This window comes from Podarcis raffonei, chromosome 5 (genome assembly GCF_027172205.1).
Source record: "Podarcis raffonei isolate rPodRaf1 chromosome 5, rPodRaf1.pri, whole genome shotgun sequence".
NCBI lineage: Eukaryota > Metazoa > Chordata > Lepidosauria > Squamata > Lacertidae > Podarcis > Podarcis raffonei.
The window spans coordinates 33,140,830-33,158,331 of record NC_070606.1 but is presented as its reverse complement, the minus strand read 5'-3'; the positions used below and the strand labels follow the sequence as shown (position 1 = coordinate 33,158,331).

Genomic DNA, 17,502 nt, shown 5'->3' with positions numbered 1-17,502 from the left:
CATCTCAAGCTGGTAAGGTTAGTGACAGGGAGAGGCATCTCTGACTTCCACAATAATGTTGCTGTTTCTAAAACAGAAGGAGTGGGGGGGGGTTCAGAATCCAACGTTTCTTTTTACTTTTTCCTCCATCTTCCATTACGCACGCTTCTCTCTTCATGATCACATGAGATTTCAAAAGAACATGAAGGAGACAAGACTTCAGAATGAGCTTCAACAAAAATTCTTCATAAGCAACGAAAGGGGTATCTACACACAACTGGGTTATGCAACAGTGATTTGCCATGATGTGCAAGTAGATTTTGAAGACTGTCAGGCTGGTGTTTTACACAAGAACTGCTCCGATGCTAGGATCTTGATATATTTCGAGCATATATTCCAAGCACACGTTACTGGTAGGTATGCAAAAATCTGTTACATCATCAAACTATTTTACATGTTTCAAAACAGGACTGCTCTTGAAATCGAAGTTCCCGGTTCTTATCTAGTTGTGCACAAGTGTTTCCTGGTGTTGTGGTAGCAACTACGGCAGCATCTGCCTCGGTCACTTCTCATAGAAGCACCACCTGTCCACTGGATTTTAAAGGCAAAGAAATGGAAAAAGGAGACAAAAACTTTAGCATCATAAAGTAACTTGGAAAACATTCTTTATAAGGCATTTCAAATCAATATTTCAAAATGTGAAGCAAACTTCATGCACGCCGGTTATTCATTGCTAATTTCAAGCGCTTCGGAATTCAGACCGTGGGAAGCCAAAACAAAAATTATTACAAATTGGAAGACAATTGGACTTTATTTTATTTTATTTTTTTATTGGATTTGATTTGATGTGTTAATTAGATGTTTTTATTGGAAAATTAATAAACGCTTAAAAAATAATAATTCATCGCTAATTTCCATATAATTTATCCTGGCTTCTGTTCTTAAAACTAGAGGTTTTAGAAGCAGCTAGAGAGCAGGCAAACAAATGCTTGTGTCCTTTGTACTGGCAAGTGGGCAGGTACCAGGCATTTGGCTAGAAGGGCCGCTGCAAGCTTTGCGCCTGGAACTATGTCTTGAGCTTATACTGGACCATTTGCATATTAGAAAGACAGCCCTTCAACATTTACTGGTAACTCAGAACGTGAAGAGAAAAGTTGCACTGGATATAATTCCTGGGAAACTGGGTCATAAAGTGAGGGTTGTCAAATATTGATATTAGATTAACAGATCTTTCAGATGAGTGCAGTTTTACAGACACCTAAGGCACTGCATAATCACTTGTCAGAAGTGCTACACAAATGATAAAGAATGCAGGAGCTCTAATACTGAACTGTTGGCTTTCCCTGGTCCAAGTCTCGCAAACAAGATATTTAACTCTAATAGGGTAGTAGTTTAAATGTAAAGGTCAGTGCAATACAGGTGAGGATGCAGAATGAGAGCTCTTAACTAATGGTTCCCACTCTCCAAGAAAACACACACACACATACACTTCTCAAATTCACTCTGAATTAAGGTTACCTTCTGGTGGTATTGGATCGGCAGGTCCGCAGGCAGGTGCCTAGGGGGAAAAAGAGGAAAGCATTAAACTCAGGATTCCTGCTAAATTTTAAAACTCAGTTTCTCTTTCACATCAGTACATAAGATTTTGCAAATAAATGCAATAATTGTAATAAATTAAATGCCATACAGTTATTGCCCCTTCTGGTACTAACTGGATGAAAAATAGTAACTCTTCTGATGCTCCCAGTAAAACTATATATCTGAGGAGCTGGAACTTGAGACTAAAAAGATAACCCTTTCATGTGTCCTAGAACCAAGTGCTGGCATTCTGATGTGGAGCTGGCATTCTGCAGTTGCCGCAGACCAACCCCAACCAGAATCAATGAGCTATTTTCCCCACTCACATTTAACCAAATTCATTAGAACATGAGTTTTCGGTCATTACACTAGGCAGCATCCCATTCCATTCCTTGCATAAGAGCAGAGAAGGAAAGGAGGAAGAGTAGAAATTGTAAGGGGGGAAGAAGAAGAGAAGGGGGGGGGTGGAAGTACAGTGTGCTCTCTTTGCACAGTAATATTAAAAACAGGAGCTGATATAGCTTGAACTGCCTTAGGACTAGTGAAGGAAGCTATGCCTCTCCTAGCACTTGCATGGACGTTCTTATGAGGGCTTCCCATCATTTACAAAACATGGGTTTAGGAGGATATTTCTGCCCATGGTGTCAATGAAGCAGTATTACTGAAACATACGGTAGGGTGGGACCTGGAAATAGTATCAGCATTTTTTACAATTATCCAGGTAATCGCTAATAGACACAGGCTGCACTACTAATCAGATTAGACAGTCTCTTCTCTCAAAATGATGGCTGTGCAATAGGAGTCACCATCCCAGGAGCAGAAGATGCAGAAGATGCACAACATTCAGAACTGGGTGTAGGCTGTGCTTTAAAATAAACAAAATATACACAACACCCGAGTTCTGCACCATGTAGAAGGCATAAAGCAAGCCTGCTTAATGTGCATCCCTTGTTCATGAGGATATAGGTAAATGAAATATTTGGGACATGGAAGGACCCACCCTTTGGGCCATGACAGATTTTGCCAGGCACTTTTTTTGCCCACCCAGACAGCCATCTTCTTTTAAAGAAGTTGAACAGAAAGATTTCTAAGATGCTGAGTTCTGCAGCCAATGCCACATTTGGCGGCTTTTCCGCCTTTGCATGGAATGCACACAGCCCTGCAAATTAGAACGGTGTCCTTACATGTCCTGGGCATAGAAATTAAACAGATCTGCTTACCTCTCCCACAGTAGCCCCTGCAGATGTTTGATCACAATGGCAAGGGCTGTCTGGCAAAGTTGTATTTGTGCTAGAAGAGAAAGTTCAGTTATAGAAGTAGCCACGTTTTCACTCCCTGCATATTTATTCAATATGAAAATACTGAAATACATTCCTAACCCTGACATATTTCAAAATGATGCCTGCATTACGAGTGCAAGTGCTAACAGTAACGTTTTTACAGCCGTATGATCATCCCTCTCATTTAATGCCATCTCTGGAAGGAGAAGAGTAGCAACTTACCAGCAAATTTCTCCACCAGTTTTGTTATTTACTAGAGCCTTCCAGTAATCATGGGTGTCTCCGATAATCTTAATTGAAAAGTCCTATGAAATAGAGAACAGAACAAGTTCAGTGCTTCTTCTCAATATCTGCAATTATTGAGTGCAACAAATGCCTTGTGTTTAGTGCAACAAATACTTCCCTAGTCAAGAGAACATCTAGGCAATAACAGCACAAGCCTGCATTATGTCCCATCCTAGTTTGTCAGTGGCATTCTAGTATTAATCTGTCCATTTCATTACGTGCTGCATTCTCAAGGAACATGGAAACAATACATCTCCTTTTAAAAAATAATGTTGAAGTGGCACATTTCTGGATGGCAACGAGTTTTTAACAAAGGCTGTACTCTGAAATGGCATAGGATGGAGGGCCAGCCAAAGTTTTGCAACAGTAAGACACAGACAAAGGGCTCTTCCAACTTGGCATGAACAGCAGCAGAGGTTTTGACTGACTCCTTCAGCCATTCCACTGCTCACTACTGCTTATCAGTGTATTGATTTGAACACAGAAACGTTAAAAGAAGAAGATAAATGCTGCAGCTTCACCTCTAACCAAGTGGCAGGACAAAAAAATATAAATAAATGTGCTTGTTGAGTCTTCAGTGAAAAGAGAAAAACAAGAAATGAACTGTTAAGGTTTATCAAGCAATAAATATACAGCCTAACAGATGAGAAAGGGAATTAAAAGCACTTTGCCTATGTCTCTCAATGAGAGAATGGCTGAGCTGTTACAAGTGTGTGTGTGTGTGTGTGTGTGTGTGTGTGTAAACAAACATATGTCAGAATACAGTGGTACCTCTGGTTAAGTACTTAATTCGTTCCGGAGGTCCGTTCTTAACTTGAAACTGTTCTTAACCTGAAGCACCACTTTAGCTAATGGGGCCTCCTGCTGCTGCCGCGCTGCCGGAGCACGATTTCTGTTCTCATCCTGAAGCAAAGTTCTTAACCCGAGGTACTATTTCTGGGTTAGCGGAGTCTAACCTGAAGCATATGTAACCTGAAGCATATGTAACCCGAGGTACCACTGTATGTACATTTGTCTGTTTAATAGGTTTTTAACTTCCAGCTAAAGGAAATGAAGCACTCATCAGGAGCTACTTTCCCCACAGAATGAAGCATGAAGAACTCTGGCTCCCCATGATATTGTCAATTACCGAAAAGGACATTGACGGATATCCATCAAGATGCAAACATACCTTGTCTTTAAATTCTCCATTGAATGCAAATTGGTTTTCTGGCTTCCCGTCAGGTACTTTGTATCTTCTAAACCAGTCCACCGTCGCTTCTAAATAGCCAGGCTTCAACGTCCTGACATCATTAATATCTTATAAATAAAATAAGAACCATGCCTTCAGAACCCAGTTATGAGTATTAGTTACAGGACACTAAAAGGACATGCCTTAGATTCAAGAACATGCTTTACCCCTCAACCCTGCCACCATATCCATTTTCCTGCCTAGTTGCAATTGTTCTAACGTGGATTAAAGGTTTGCCGAGAGCCTGCAAACAGATACAAGAACCTAGGTAGATAGAACCTATCACTTTGCACGGGCACTTTTTTTTTCTGAACCACAGCCAAGATCAACAACTTAGCACAGCATTATTCTTATCTTTCTCAGTGGACTCTTGTTGCAAGGGCAAAGTTGGCAACCCCACTAGAAATCCACCCCTATACAGGGAAGAGGTGAATCTAAGAACTCCCACCAAACTAAAAAAACAACCAACCCATTGCCTTAACTGGTGTGTAGAAAGTCGAGAGGAAATCGCATGCAGTGAAGAATAATTCAAAACTAGGCTGGTGTTTTATAAAGGTACTATTTCTTGTGTAAACACCGAGACCTGGCAGTTTTCCTATCCATGACTCATAAAATATGCCGACTTATGAAGTTCTGACCACACCTTAGGCTCCATCTAGGCACAGACTCCAACTACACCACGGGAGAAATCTTCCTGCTCTTTGTAACTGGGTCTCTAAACTACAGATAAACTCCACATAGCAAAGTCTCAATACATTGCTTGCACTTCCTTCTGTAAACAAAGCAACTGTTGTTTCTGGCACTTAACACACTCTCATTACTATTACTAAATTTATTAGTCTTTTTTTTGCCCCAGGAAACTTAAAGCAACTTAGAAAACAACAACGTTTGGTCCAAATATTTATTGCTCATGCTATAACCAGTAGTATAAGTTTCACCTCTTCTAAATGAAGTGGAACCTACAAAACTTTGATTTACTCAAGACTTCAGTCCCTTCAAGGCAAGTAGGATTACCATTATTACCATCCATCCATGAGATTTGTGCAGTAGTGATGTTAGCGTCCTGCTAAAGGTTTGTTAACAACCTGCTACATATTCCATGGATCTAGGAATACATTGTTCTAGAGACATAAACAGCATCATATTACCTGTGCTCTACACAGATCTCACCTTTCATTGCTGGGCATTTGAAGGGAGAGGAAGGAAAGTTCTGATCACTTCAGTGCTACTTACTGTTCAATTTAGCAGCATCAGGGTCTTCAGTGTTGATTGCAATGACCTTCCAGTCTGTTTCAGACTCATCAATCAATGCCAGGACACCCAGCACTTTCACTTTAATTATTTCTCCTCTGCTGCACACCTGATTGAGTAGATGTTCCTCGTTAATTAGATGGAAAGACCAAAGAAAACAATTCAAATAAACCATAACAGTTAAATATTGTAGCATCTCTCACCGATTGCTCAGCAAATAGGCCTGAACCACTTATTCTGCCTAAACCAGGGACAAACACTCACCAACCAAGGTATTTGTGAGTTGGTGTAAAGTTTTCCCAAGGAGCTCATCTTTCATATTTTTATTTTCAGATTAAAGGTATAACTACAGATGTTTGTAGAGAGACTGAGAATATGGGAGATAAAAAAGTCTGATGTTTCACATGTCATGATATTAATTGTATCAAACTTTTTCAAGGGCTAACTCAGGGGTAACGGTTTTAAGACAATACCGCAGCATGAGTCTAACTTACATTGGCATCTATTAAATAGTATTTAGAGACCGTGTAGAAATGTAAGTCTTGGCATTTATTTTAGCCCCACTCTTTATAAACTTTTCTCTGCGTAGCAATGCAGGCATATGTTGCAGCTGAGAAGAGCATTTCCTGCATCTGACTAAGTAAGTTGTAGTCCATTTAAGCTGATGCCACAATAATTCAATTTTATGGTACCACAGGACTCTCTGTTTCTGCTACCAAAACAGATACATTCTGGAATCCATTATGAACGCTATATTAAATCAGTTGAAGCAAAGAGACCCACTTTAACAAGCCCTTAATATATTTCCAGTGCGGTTGTATATGCGGAAGAAGTTACCTACCGCTGATTTAAACTCATTGCAACCTTACCATGCCATGATGCAAAATTATAATGCCCAAGTTTGCACAGGGCAACTAGCTGAAAAATCCAGTTCAGCAAGACACTCAGGTGTAAAGTTTCACCAAGGTGGGAAAAACAGATTAAAACAACAGTTTACAGCTCTAACCGCAGACCACAGCAACTTCCAAAAACATGTTACCTTGTTTCCAATTTCACAAACGTCAATTGGATCATTATCTCCACAGCAGCCAGTGTTTTCATCTTTATGCTCTGGGTCTTCCCATGTCTTTAAAAAGAAGAAGAGGCTATATGTAGCACACATACAGTTACTTTGCTAATGGGCTGCTTATACGGCATTTGCAGCTTTACGTCTTTTAAAAAGTATTTTCTCTTGAAATGCTCTTTAGGCAGCCAACTTTGTCCACTGACAGCCACAAGAGTACAGCTGGCGGTTGTGATATATTTCTTACAAGAAAATTCAGGAATCAGAGGAAGGAGTCTGCTTTTCCTAGCTGAATCTAGGCCATTTGTTTGACGCTTTACCAAATCCACAAAGCACTGCATTTTCCTGCATATGAAAGGAGCAGGGAATTTTTTAGATCTAGTTATGAAACCTCAACTTGCTGTTAGATCTGTTGCATTAACCAGAACACGCTTGCATAAATTCAAGTCGAAGAGACTTCCACGTGCGTGCATTTAGCTACCTTACACAGAAATATGGATGTGTTGATAACACATGCAAGAGGGAAGTTGCCATTCAGACTGCTTTAATAGAAATTGACCTAACTTCCTTCCAGGTCAGAAGCAGAGTTATTAAAACCCCGGCAAGGGCAGGGCTCTGGAACAGTTTACATAATGATGCCATAGCATCCCTTATGCTGGCCATCTAAAGTTTAGCTGGAACAAACGCTGCCAATTTGGAAAGTAGAAGTTACCTCAATAGATGTTTAAGATTAAAAAATAAAAATAAAAATCTTCGAAATGATTGAAGACAAGAACACACGATTGGGCAGAGGCAGTCTAAGTAGTTCTGCGGTCAGAGGGAACTGAGTAGGACAGGTCTGAAGTCTAATTCAGAAAAGGTGGAAGATACAAAACCACAATGCCAACTGGGGCAGGAGGAAGTGTCTGACAGTATGTCGTAGCCTCTGTACCACAGGAAATAAGAGGATTGATCAGTGTGGCACAACAAACTGACCAAAGGGAGGGACTGATGCTAGCTGGAAAGCAAGTATTGGAACTGAATTAGCTGAAGTAGGGAAAGGGCAAAACGTAAGAGTTAGTATTACAGTGAAAAAACTATAAGAGCACAGCTTCCATAGCAAACTCTCACCTTCTTCTTCTTCTTAAGAAGTCTGGTTAGTGCACTGTAATGCCATGTTTCTAAAGTCTTAGTCATATGCATTCACTATCCCCTGTGACTTGTGCTGGATTTTTCAGGGTTGAATACAGGCAGTGACCATTTCAGGCACGTCCGATATGTGCACGATCACACATGCTCACATTGCGCCAAACCTGGAAGTGGCCTCAAAATGGGGTGTTTGCAAGCTTTTTCGATTGTGTTTCAAATATACACAATTTCATTTAAATGCGTTGGAATGCAACACCTACGTAAATTGAGGGGTTGCTTGTGTACTTTTCAAGATGACCCTGATATGTGAATTGTGATCTGCAAAGCCAACTGATTCAGTTGCAGCACAATCAGCTTCCTTGTTTACAACATAGACTGTACTCTCACTTTTCTCCTGAGATTTCGCCACCCCGTTGTCCATGCAATAGTTACACGTTCCTCCTCATTAGTGTTTTGCTCTTGCTATAATGTTGCTTTGCTAAAATGTTTGCATGGAAACATAGCACTTCCAGGGGAAGCCTAATGAACATTTATGCTCAGCAATTAAAAGGCCTCTGAAAATAAAGAAAGCTAGACAAATACCTGTGGAATAGCACCGTAATTCCAGATGTATCCCTTGTGGGGAAAGACATTAGCGACATAACGTAGTTTTCCTTTCTTCACATCCTGCTTAATTGGGTTTAGAGGATCTTTGGTTGCAATCTGAAAAAGAATTAGTTTAAGTTTAGCATTAACAGAAGAATGTACAAACAATCCAATTTTAGGATGGTATTTTCCCTACAGGTGCTTCAATTCACATTTTCAAAGTAAATTAAATATTCAAATTGATAGCAACCATGAAATCTCAGAAGTCCAATAGGGCTTGTTCACGAATAGTGTGCATAGTCCTGCAGATTTAGAATAGCTGCCTTTTTCTTTATTACTAACTAGTCGGGAAATTTCAAATTTCAGAAATGCTGACGCAGAATGGCTTTATCTTTCACGGATAAGATGATCTTAATGAAGAGGCAGCCACCAAGCCAGGAACTACAGCTTTCCAAATACATAATGCCATTACCTCCATCTTAGCATTGGTCCATCGAGGTATTTCCACAACCATGTTGAACACATCCTGAAAAGAATAAGAAACCAGAGGTATATACCATATCCATGTAAATCTAGAATTGAACATTTAATTTTCTTTATTAAAATTATAACTGTCTAGATAATAGATCTTAAATAAAAATAGCAAAGCCATTGGGATTCAAGTAATTTCCCCCCCTAAGTGCTGCAATAAAGGAATGGGGTGAAAACTATACAGCTTTCATGCATTCATCAGTGGGGGAGACAATTTTGTCTTTTGATGCTTTCGATCCATAATGGAAGCAAAAAAGACCAACCACCTGGTATTTCGTTGCATAACTTGATATTTAATGGAGACCATTATGCAAGAGACTATTGCACAGATGCAAGAACACAATCAAAAGTTCAATGATTGAAGATCACTATCATGCTAATGCATTTTGCTTTCAATGGCAGGCTAAGATTTTACATGTCCAGATTTTCGTTTCTTTTCTTTAATAAACTGCATTTACATAGCAGCCACAGAAGAGCAAATTCCACCTTGGCAGAAGAAAGGATAACATCATTTAGGATTATTCATCAAATACAGGAATGAGCAACCTGGCTGGCATGACGTATCAGGGACACTTCTCACAACAATTATTTCAAATGTGCCTTTTTTAAAGCTAGAATTCTGACAGGCATTTTGAGACCTGCAAAGGAACCTCACACTGCAAATCCTATGCAGGTCTACTCAGAAGCAAAATGGAGGTTACTCTTAAGTATGTGGGATTCTGGACTAAAAACCTTTATTAGGTAAACACATCACGCCCACAAATACCTAGCTCGTGTCTCAGAAAATTATCTAATCAGACTTCAGTTTCCTAACACCGTTCGAAGAGTGAATTGGCTTCAATTTTATCAACAACCTACTTTGAGAACGAGGTGGGAGGGGACATCCCTTCTTCCTTCAGAAGGAAGAAAAATAGCTTCTTAAGAAGAGAGAATTAAATGTGCTAAAAATTATGCAGGCGTGAGTCAAGTGGATTGAAACCAGCTTGGAGCCTTGAGGCAGTATCCAAGGCTCCTGTTCCCCTAACACAAGAGATTTGTACTAGCGTAATACAACTTCCCCATCCTGTTCCCTGCAGCTCTCAAAATCAGCTCCAGAGGCTTGAAGGATCCTTTGGGGAAGGTTTTGTGGAGTGCGGGGGGCGGGCAGGGAGGAAAGAAACAGAAGCGCAACTGCATCAGCAAAACGCCACTGGTACTGCTCTGGATGCAGCCCATATAAATTACAAACCAGCCTGCAAGTATATTAAAATAACAATGGATATATTTATGACAGAAGCCCAGACAGTTCTGTAGCTATTTCCTGAGGCAAAGAGAGCCCCTCACCCTTTTCATACATAAACATAAGCAGCATTCCAGTTTGCCATGCCCTGGCAAGCACAGAAAGGTACAACGAGGCCATATACATTTAAAATACGACGAGGGCAGCAGCCCAGGTGCTGATAAATTTAGAACCTCTCCAATCCTCTCAAGATCTTAAGAATACGAGGATTAGGAGCAAGAGCTGTAGACGAGACTGGGTAATGTAACCTTTTGCCCTAAACTGGACTCCCTATCTGGGCTGCTACTGAAGCTGTGGAGAACCCAGGAGAATAACGAGGAGAGCCATCCCTGCAATAAAAACAAAGAGAAGCGAAGTCTGAGAATCAGTACTGCATTGTATTGTTTAGCTTCTGGGACAATAAAATGTCTGCTTATTCTTACTAACTTTTTTACCTGCGTCTCGAACAGATAAGCAAGGGGCATAGCACATTCAAATAGGCAGGGTCTCACTGCACACAAAGTCCGTTCTGCTGCCACAGGTGGATTCTTTTAAAAAAACCACATGAAGCCCCTTGCCTCTACTCCTTGCTCCACTGATGGAGGTGGCTGAATTTGCAGGGTTGTTTTCAGCTGTATTTGAGCACTTTATAACTGAAGATGGAATATGGTGAACAAGGGATACCATGCATCCAGTTGCAGCCAAATCCCATTCCTTCTGTTGCAAGAGTTATTGCTTGCCACATGAGGTAAATTGTGCCCAAGAGCACCAGTTACAGTGGCCATTAGTTATCCAATTTGTACATGCCTAAAATTAGCCAAGATTCTGCTTAAACATAAGTTCTCCTTTCAGTTCTAGTTTTCAACCCTGCTATTCTTTTTGCCCCCTCAGAGCTTGGCTTTTACTTTAAGGCACTGTCAACGAGGTTAGATTTCCATTCTACTGTTTTATAAACTAAGCTGGTTGCACACACAGAGAGAGAAAAACCACAGGATCATTCTTGCAAAATAGTTTGCAGTGTTTTTCTTGTTAATGCTGCTCTGATTGCTGCTAACTAATTTGGGTTTCTTTAATAGGTAAAGGTAAAGGTACCCCTGCCCCTACGGGCCAGTCTTGACAGACTCTAGGGTTGTGCGCTCATCTCACTCTATAGGCTGGGAGCCAGCGCTGTCCGCAGACACTTCTGAGTCACGTGGCCAGCGTGACGAAGCTACCCTGGCGAGGCAGAGCCGCACACGGAAACGCCGTTTACCTTCCCGCTAGTAAGCGGTCCCTATTTATCTACTTGCACCCGGGGGTGCTTTCGAACTGCTAGTTTGGCAGGCGCTGGGACCGAGCAACGGGAGCGCACCCCGCCGTGGGGATTCGAACCGCCGACCATGCGATCGGCAAGTCCTAGGAGCTGAGGTTTTACCCACAGCGCCACCCGCGTCCCTGTTTCTTTAATAGTGAGCTTCAAAAAAAGCTTCACAGAATTATGTGCTGCTCTTGTTTTGTTAGCCAACCTGGAGTTTTGATATTTATAGCCCAAAATTTGAATAGTAATGATTTTTTAAAAATATGTCATGACCTGGCAGTTTGGGCTGCTCAAATAAGACAACACTATTTAACTTTACAGTATTTCCAGAAGCCAACGTGAAGATTTCACTGCATCAAGTTATGCCTCTACGCCTACTTGGAAACAAAAAAGTGCTGGAACAACAAAAGCTATAGAAAACGCGAAACAAACATTGTTCCATTTCAGACTTAATGCTCTTGTCCCAAAAAACTATAGTTAAGACTTGATTCCATCCTGATCTGCTTTAATGCCCATAATATATGTTGTGGTGCATTACATTTATAGTGCATGATCTTTTTGTCTTTGTCCACTGTTGAAATATTATTCTGTCTGGTTTTGAGCCAATAAATGATGGTTTATTGGGTTGATAAAACTCCTTGTGCCTGAAGTGCTCAGCCCTACTTTGATGTGCTTGTTCAATCCCTGCTTGCAAACCATTGTTTCCCAATTCAGATACAACAGAAAACTGTGGCAAAAACAAATCATGATATAACTGCCAAAGCAGAAGGTGTGAGAAAAGAAGGAATAAGGATGTGGTGAGTAGGCAAAAGGTACATTTTCAGGCCCCGAAAACTTGGTTTATCAGATTGAGATTATTACATTTTGAAGCTTGCCATTGTGTACAAATATGAGCTTAAGATATCTTGCTAAGAATAATAACAACCCTTCAATACCAAACAAGTTATAGAGGAAGACTACTATCATGGATATAAAAAAAATGAATTTCTAAAATCTGGAAAGCAGGATGAGAAAGAAAACTACTGGGGGAACCTAACACAGCTAAGAAGTCAGCGCCAAGGGTTTTTCATTTTGGCAACATCACACTGTATAAGTTGGACACAAAATGCAATGAACCAGCTTCCCTTTAAGAACATGAAAATGCCAATAATATGAGACAGTTGTGTATTTTCTCCTGCTGGAAGAGTCAGCTAGTTGGAAGCTTTTCTGTAGTGGCTTTTACTACTTGAAAACTTTGAGGATTTTTAGCAGACCGCTTCATGATTTTTCTGCCTTTGTACCAATTGTAAGGCACTGTGCTGTTTTAAATTGCGTTTTCACAGACACACCATACAGCACCTAAATGAAGCATGTGGACCACTGGTGGTCTGTGGACCAGTTTGGGAACCTCTGTTCTACAGCTGAAAAGAGAAAAGTGAGCGTTGGGCTGAAGCAGGCAGTAATGACTAGTGAACAATGGTAGTAAAGGGAAGGTTGCGCCCCTCCATCCCAACTTAAGAACAAAAATTAATTTGCATGCACATGCTATGTTAAGATTATTCCTCCCTTCGTGTCAAGTTTTACTTAAGTAACACTGGTTAATAAAGCCAAGGCAGTTACCTTAAGTTGTCAAGCACGGATCAGAAATTAGGTTGAATTTGCTTTGAACACACACAGCTTGTCCCCTGTTAAGAATAAGCAACTCTACATCTAGTGACTGGGTCACCTTTATACAGTCTGCAGGGCGAATCCCCACAAAGTTCTGCTGAGTATGACCGCAAGCCTTACCTTGCGAGCATCTGGATGTATCGGAATGTCGTGGAACGGAGAAATGTACTGTCCCTTATCGTTTTCTGAAAAACAAAGGAAATGTCCAAGTTTTTTATTATCTTTAATGCATGCAGTAATAAAATAAAGCTGACAAAGTACCAGGGATAGAAAGTTTAAAGCATGTCTATAAACAAAGACAAGTTGGCACAGTCCTATCAACTAGGTTTTGTTCCAATGAAATCACTGCAACAGCAGGTGTGCTGCAGAGTTCCTACCTGCCCTAGTTTCTCAGAAGACTGGAATATACCAGTGCTGGTGCTACTAAATGTGATAGGGGTTCATCACAGCTTACCCCCACCATCCATGTGCAGCTTAAAGCTCCCATCGCTAACAGCAGTGCTTCAGATAGCCTATGCAATCTCCAAGGCACACTTCCACAGTAGTCAGACACACCTGTAGACTATGACCTGCAACAGCCAGGTAGCCAAGCCCAGGGCTTGGGCTAGCCCTCTTTGCTGCTGCTTCTGTGCTCCAGCATAGTGCACTCAGTTTTACAAGGTATCTCAGAAGGCGTTCTCCCTGAAGTGCAAACTACGGGAGCCTCTGGAAACAGCAAAACCTGTACAAGCAAGCGGACTCCAGCCTTATCAAATGACAACAGAGGCTGATGTTGCCCTGAAATGGTTTAGCTTATATCTCCAAAGATGAACAAAATGATTTCCTACACATATTGCACAATGATAAAGGTACTTGGATAGATGTCAGTAGATGTCACAATCCCATTACTTTTAGACCCCCTACACACCTACATGGCATTTCTCCAAGGAAATTATCACACGCAGCAACACAGTGCATGTGTGTGTGTGTGTGTCATGGACTGGGTAGGGGAGAGAGAACTGCAGCCATGTGTGCTGCACCCTTTACCTGCACCTTTCCACCCAAGCAGAATCTTTCCCTCTCATTGGGGGAGCTGGCGGGGGTGGGAAAGACCCAAATAATTACCCCCATGCATACATTTGCTATATTTACCCACACACAAGTACAGTGGTACCTCGGGTTACATACGCTTCAGATTACAGACTCCGCTAACCCAGAAATAGTACTTTGGGTTAAGAACTTTGCTTCAGGATGAGAACAGAAATCATGCTCTGGTGGCGCAGCGGCAGCAGGAGGCCCCCATTAGCTAAAGTGGTGCTTCAGGTTAAGAACAGACCTCTGGAACGAATTAAGTACTTAACCCGAGGTACCACTGTATTGCCATGGAAAACTTGCTCCCTTTTGGCATTCCACACTCCTGAAAAGAGGACCTAGTAAGTTGTATGTGGGTTTAGGGTCACAGCTTAGCAGCAGAGAATATGTTGTGCAAGCAGAGGACCTCTAGTTCAAATGACATTGGGCAACAGGACTTGGAAAGAACTCTGACTCAGTCACTGGAGTCTCCCTTGCTAAGACTCGAAGGTGGCCAGTTCCCTGGTATCCTGTGATGAGAAAAATCACCTCCACTACCTGGACTTATCCATCTGTCCAAGTTTATTAGCTGAGGTATGTTTGGACTCAGAGGCTCATTTAATTTTGGACTCATGGCTTTCCTGGATTAACAGGCAAGGTTAACTGCCAGCAAGCCAAGCCAGGCTTCCACTAGAATGGATGACAGTAGGGTAGATACCTTCATGTACTTACGTCACTTTAGGGAAAAGTTTTTCCCAGCAGTCGCCAAAAACAAACTGCAAGTTGCATTTCTCAATCTAGAAGAGTATGCATCTTGGAGCATTACCTTAAAAAGGAATCTCCTGTCAAGGCATGGGATCTAGCACACCTTGTCTCAGTGTCTGCACAAATTGCTCCCATCAATGCCTCTTTTTAAATGGCTGGTGCCCTGCTTTGGTATTCTAATTAGTCCTAATAAAGATATTGCCTGGGTGTGGACTTAGGAGCCTCAAGTAAAAAGCATGGCAGTCTCTCACTCCAGTGGACCTGTTTTATGATTCAGCTTTTTCAGCTTACCAGGAACATCAGTTAAGAAAACTTTGGATAATCGTCATTTCTTTGTGCAGCAAAAACTGAAGCTGTTTTGAGGTGGAGCCCTACCAGGAAGAAATGAAAATCGCCTTAAAGGATTATACTGCGGGAGGCTTTTCATTTTACAGCCACCTTCACTGCCCATATCTGACAGTCTGGTTCAGACTTTAAACCCAACAGCTGTTTGCTCAATGGGGGAGGGTTAGAGGAGAACAGCGCACCAGGAGCTCACCTGCCAGTTATTGGGGCACCAAGGAAGGCAAGAAATTTCAAAACAGCCAGTGGAAAGCCAGCAAGCAACTCTGAGCATATACAAAGAGTACTTAAGTACACTTAACTATTCTGAAAGGCGAAGGTAGATGGAGCCAGGTGAGCTACCTTTGTAATCTCCAAACCACCTGGGTCAGATGACATAGCAAGTCAGACTCCGGCTTGTTTCATTTGTGGCACAGCAGCAAGAAAGGACTGCCTTAGGAATGTCTGAGTCGCATGCTGCTCAGTTAACATTACACCATAGTTTAAAAACAAACTATGGTTAATGTGACATGCAAACTAGGCCATAGCCACTTAATAGGGCATTACATGGACAGTTAACGCCATGATCAGTCATCCTAAACCTCACCACACACACAACTTTTATGACAGCATCAGTCCCATTCTAGTACCTTGGGCAAGGACTTTCTCTTTCTCCATATATCAAGTTCTCTGTCACAGCGTCCAAGGGCAGCTGTATCTCGCACTTTCATTTCCTTCCAATTGCTTCCCTTCCCCCATCTTCTCTCCTCCTTCAGAATAGCTAAATGCTTTCAAAAGTACTCTTCTCACACAGCTAAATGTACTGTATGCTACGTTCCATGTATTTGTTGTTCTATTTTCTGTACCGCATCCTTCTGGAGTCAAAAGTGAGGGTTGGTAACTGGGGCTTAGCAAAGAATCACAGAAGTGGGGAAATCTCCACTGCCATTCTAATAATAATAGCATTACAGGTTGTGATTTCATGGCTGGAGTAGCCATCCCTGAAAGTCCACATGGGAAGACAGGTGTGTTTGTATACAAGAGTTTGGAGGGGAACTGAATTCAGGTGATGCACCCAACCCCAATTCCCCGTCCCAGCCCTAGATTTAAGGGTGACTGGGATTGCAGGAACACACACCCATGCGCCAAGCCTAATCCACCACCCCACCCCAAATGTTAGGCCTTGGAGAAGCAGGGAAACTCCCATGGCAGCATGACGGCAGTGCTGGTGCATTTGGGATCCCTTCCCCTTCTCTCTTGTGAAAAATCCCTGCAGAGCTATATAAAAGCTCTCTGGACAGGCCCGTTTCACGCTGACACAGCGGGCTGGCACCAGGCTACCCACGAGGGGAAACTGCAGCAGCGTCCGCAAACCCCTTGGCGCACCGCGGCACGAACTTCACAACAACCCTGCGAGGGAGGGCCCCGCGTTAGCGCCTCTGTCCCAGATAACCAGCCGCTTGCAGGGGCGCAAAACGTAAACTCGCCCCAGGGGGCTGCCGAGAAGCCCTTTCCCTGACTGCGCCGCCAAGTTGGACATTGCAATGGCAACTTTTTCAAAAAGCAGAGCGCATGAAAAGGATTCAGGATCGAGCCTCGCCGTCTATCAAAGCAATTACACGACACGATTCCAGAAGCGGAGGAGAAGGCGTCGAGGAGCAAACGGAGCCCGGCTGTGGCTTTTTCCTAGGCTGCCTGTCTGCCCCACAAATGCCCTCCCGAGGGACACACACACACGCACGCGCGCGCGCGCTCGCCTCGCTCTTTCATTCATCTCCCGCCCTGCGCGCTCGCGGGTGCCCCGCGCCCCGGACTTCTCCCGCAACCCCCCCGGCTAAGCCCGCCCGGCTCCCCCGGGGGAGAACTCACTGAAGAACAGTCTGTAGCCGAGGCTGTTGGGGCAGCCGCGCTCCTCCACGCTGTAGCTGGCCATGCTGTGCCCTACCGGCTCGTCCGACAGACAGCAAAAGGAGAGCTGCTCGCTGCTCCTCCTCCCTCGAGGCGGCCTCTTATTAGCCGACGGCACGCCCTCCCAGCAGCTTCCCCCGCACTGCGCAGGCGCGCGGCATCTCCCCTCCCCGCGCTCCTCCGAGTTTCATCATCCTCCCCACGCCGCGCCGGGCTCGGCCCCGCACTGCGCATGCCCCGTAGTGAAGAAACAACGTCCCGCCCCCTCGCAGTTCTCCCCGCCCCTCCGCTTTTTCTTCAGCAAATTTGATTTGGGGCACCTTTGACACCTTAAACGCTGCTTCA

The 17,502-nt window shown here is 42.9% G+C and overlaps 1 protein-coding gene across 3 annotated transcripts; it reads right to left on the bottom strand.

The window, feature by feature from the left end:
• Positions 1-204: 204 nt before the first annotated feature.
• On the bottom strand, positions 205-17,284 carry PPA1 (inorganic pyrophosphatase 1). 3 transcript variants are annotated; one of them, XM_053388535.1, is made up of 12 exons: positions 17,119-17,284; positions 13,234-13,298; positions 10,439-10,519; positions 8,853-8,906; positions 8,378-8,497; positions 6,644-6,730; positions 5,587-5,713; positions 4,294-4,421; positions 3,060-3,142; positions 2,778-2,847; positions 1,498-1,537; positions 205-570 (listed from the first exon to the last, which is right to left on the bottom strand). In XM_053388535.1, exons 1-12 carry the CDS (start codon positions 17,180-17,182, stop codon positions 542-544), a joined length of 948 nt encoding a protein of 315 aa, XP_053244510.1. In that variant the 5' UTR covers positions 17,183-17,284; the 3' UTR covers positions 205-541. The 3 variants fall into 3 exon arrangements, with proteins under 3 accessions (XP_053244510.1, XP_053244511.1, XP_053244512.1); XM_053388536.1 differs by lacking the exon at positions 10,439-10,519 and having other exon boundaries at positions 17,119-17,280; XM_053388537.1 differs by lacking the exons at positions 10,439-10,519; positions 13,234-13,298; positions 17,119-17,284 and adding an exon at positions 13,066-13,168.
• Between the last annotated feature and the right edge of the window lie 218 nt (positions 17,285-17,502).

Coding starts and splice junctions, on each gene's coding strand:
- PPA1 (XM_053388535.1), bottom strand. CDS start 17,182: ATGGCCAGCTACAGCGTGGAGGAGCGCGGCTGCCCCAACAGCCTCGGC. Junction 8,907..10,438: donor AGTCCAGTTTAGGGCAAAAG/GTTACATTACCC, acceptor TATTCTTTTCAG/GATGTGTTCAACATGGTTGT. Junction 4,422..5,586: donor TGATGCTGCTAAATTGAACA/GTAAGTAGCACT, acceptor TTTATTTATAAG/ATATTAATGATGTCAGGACG.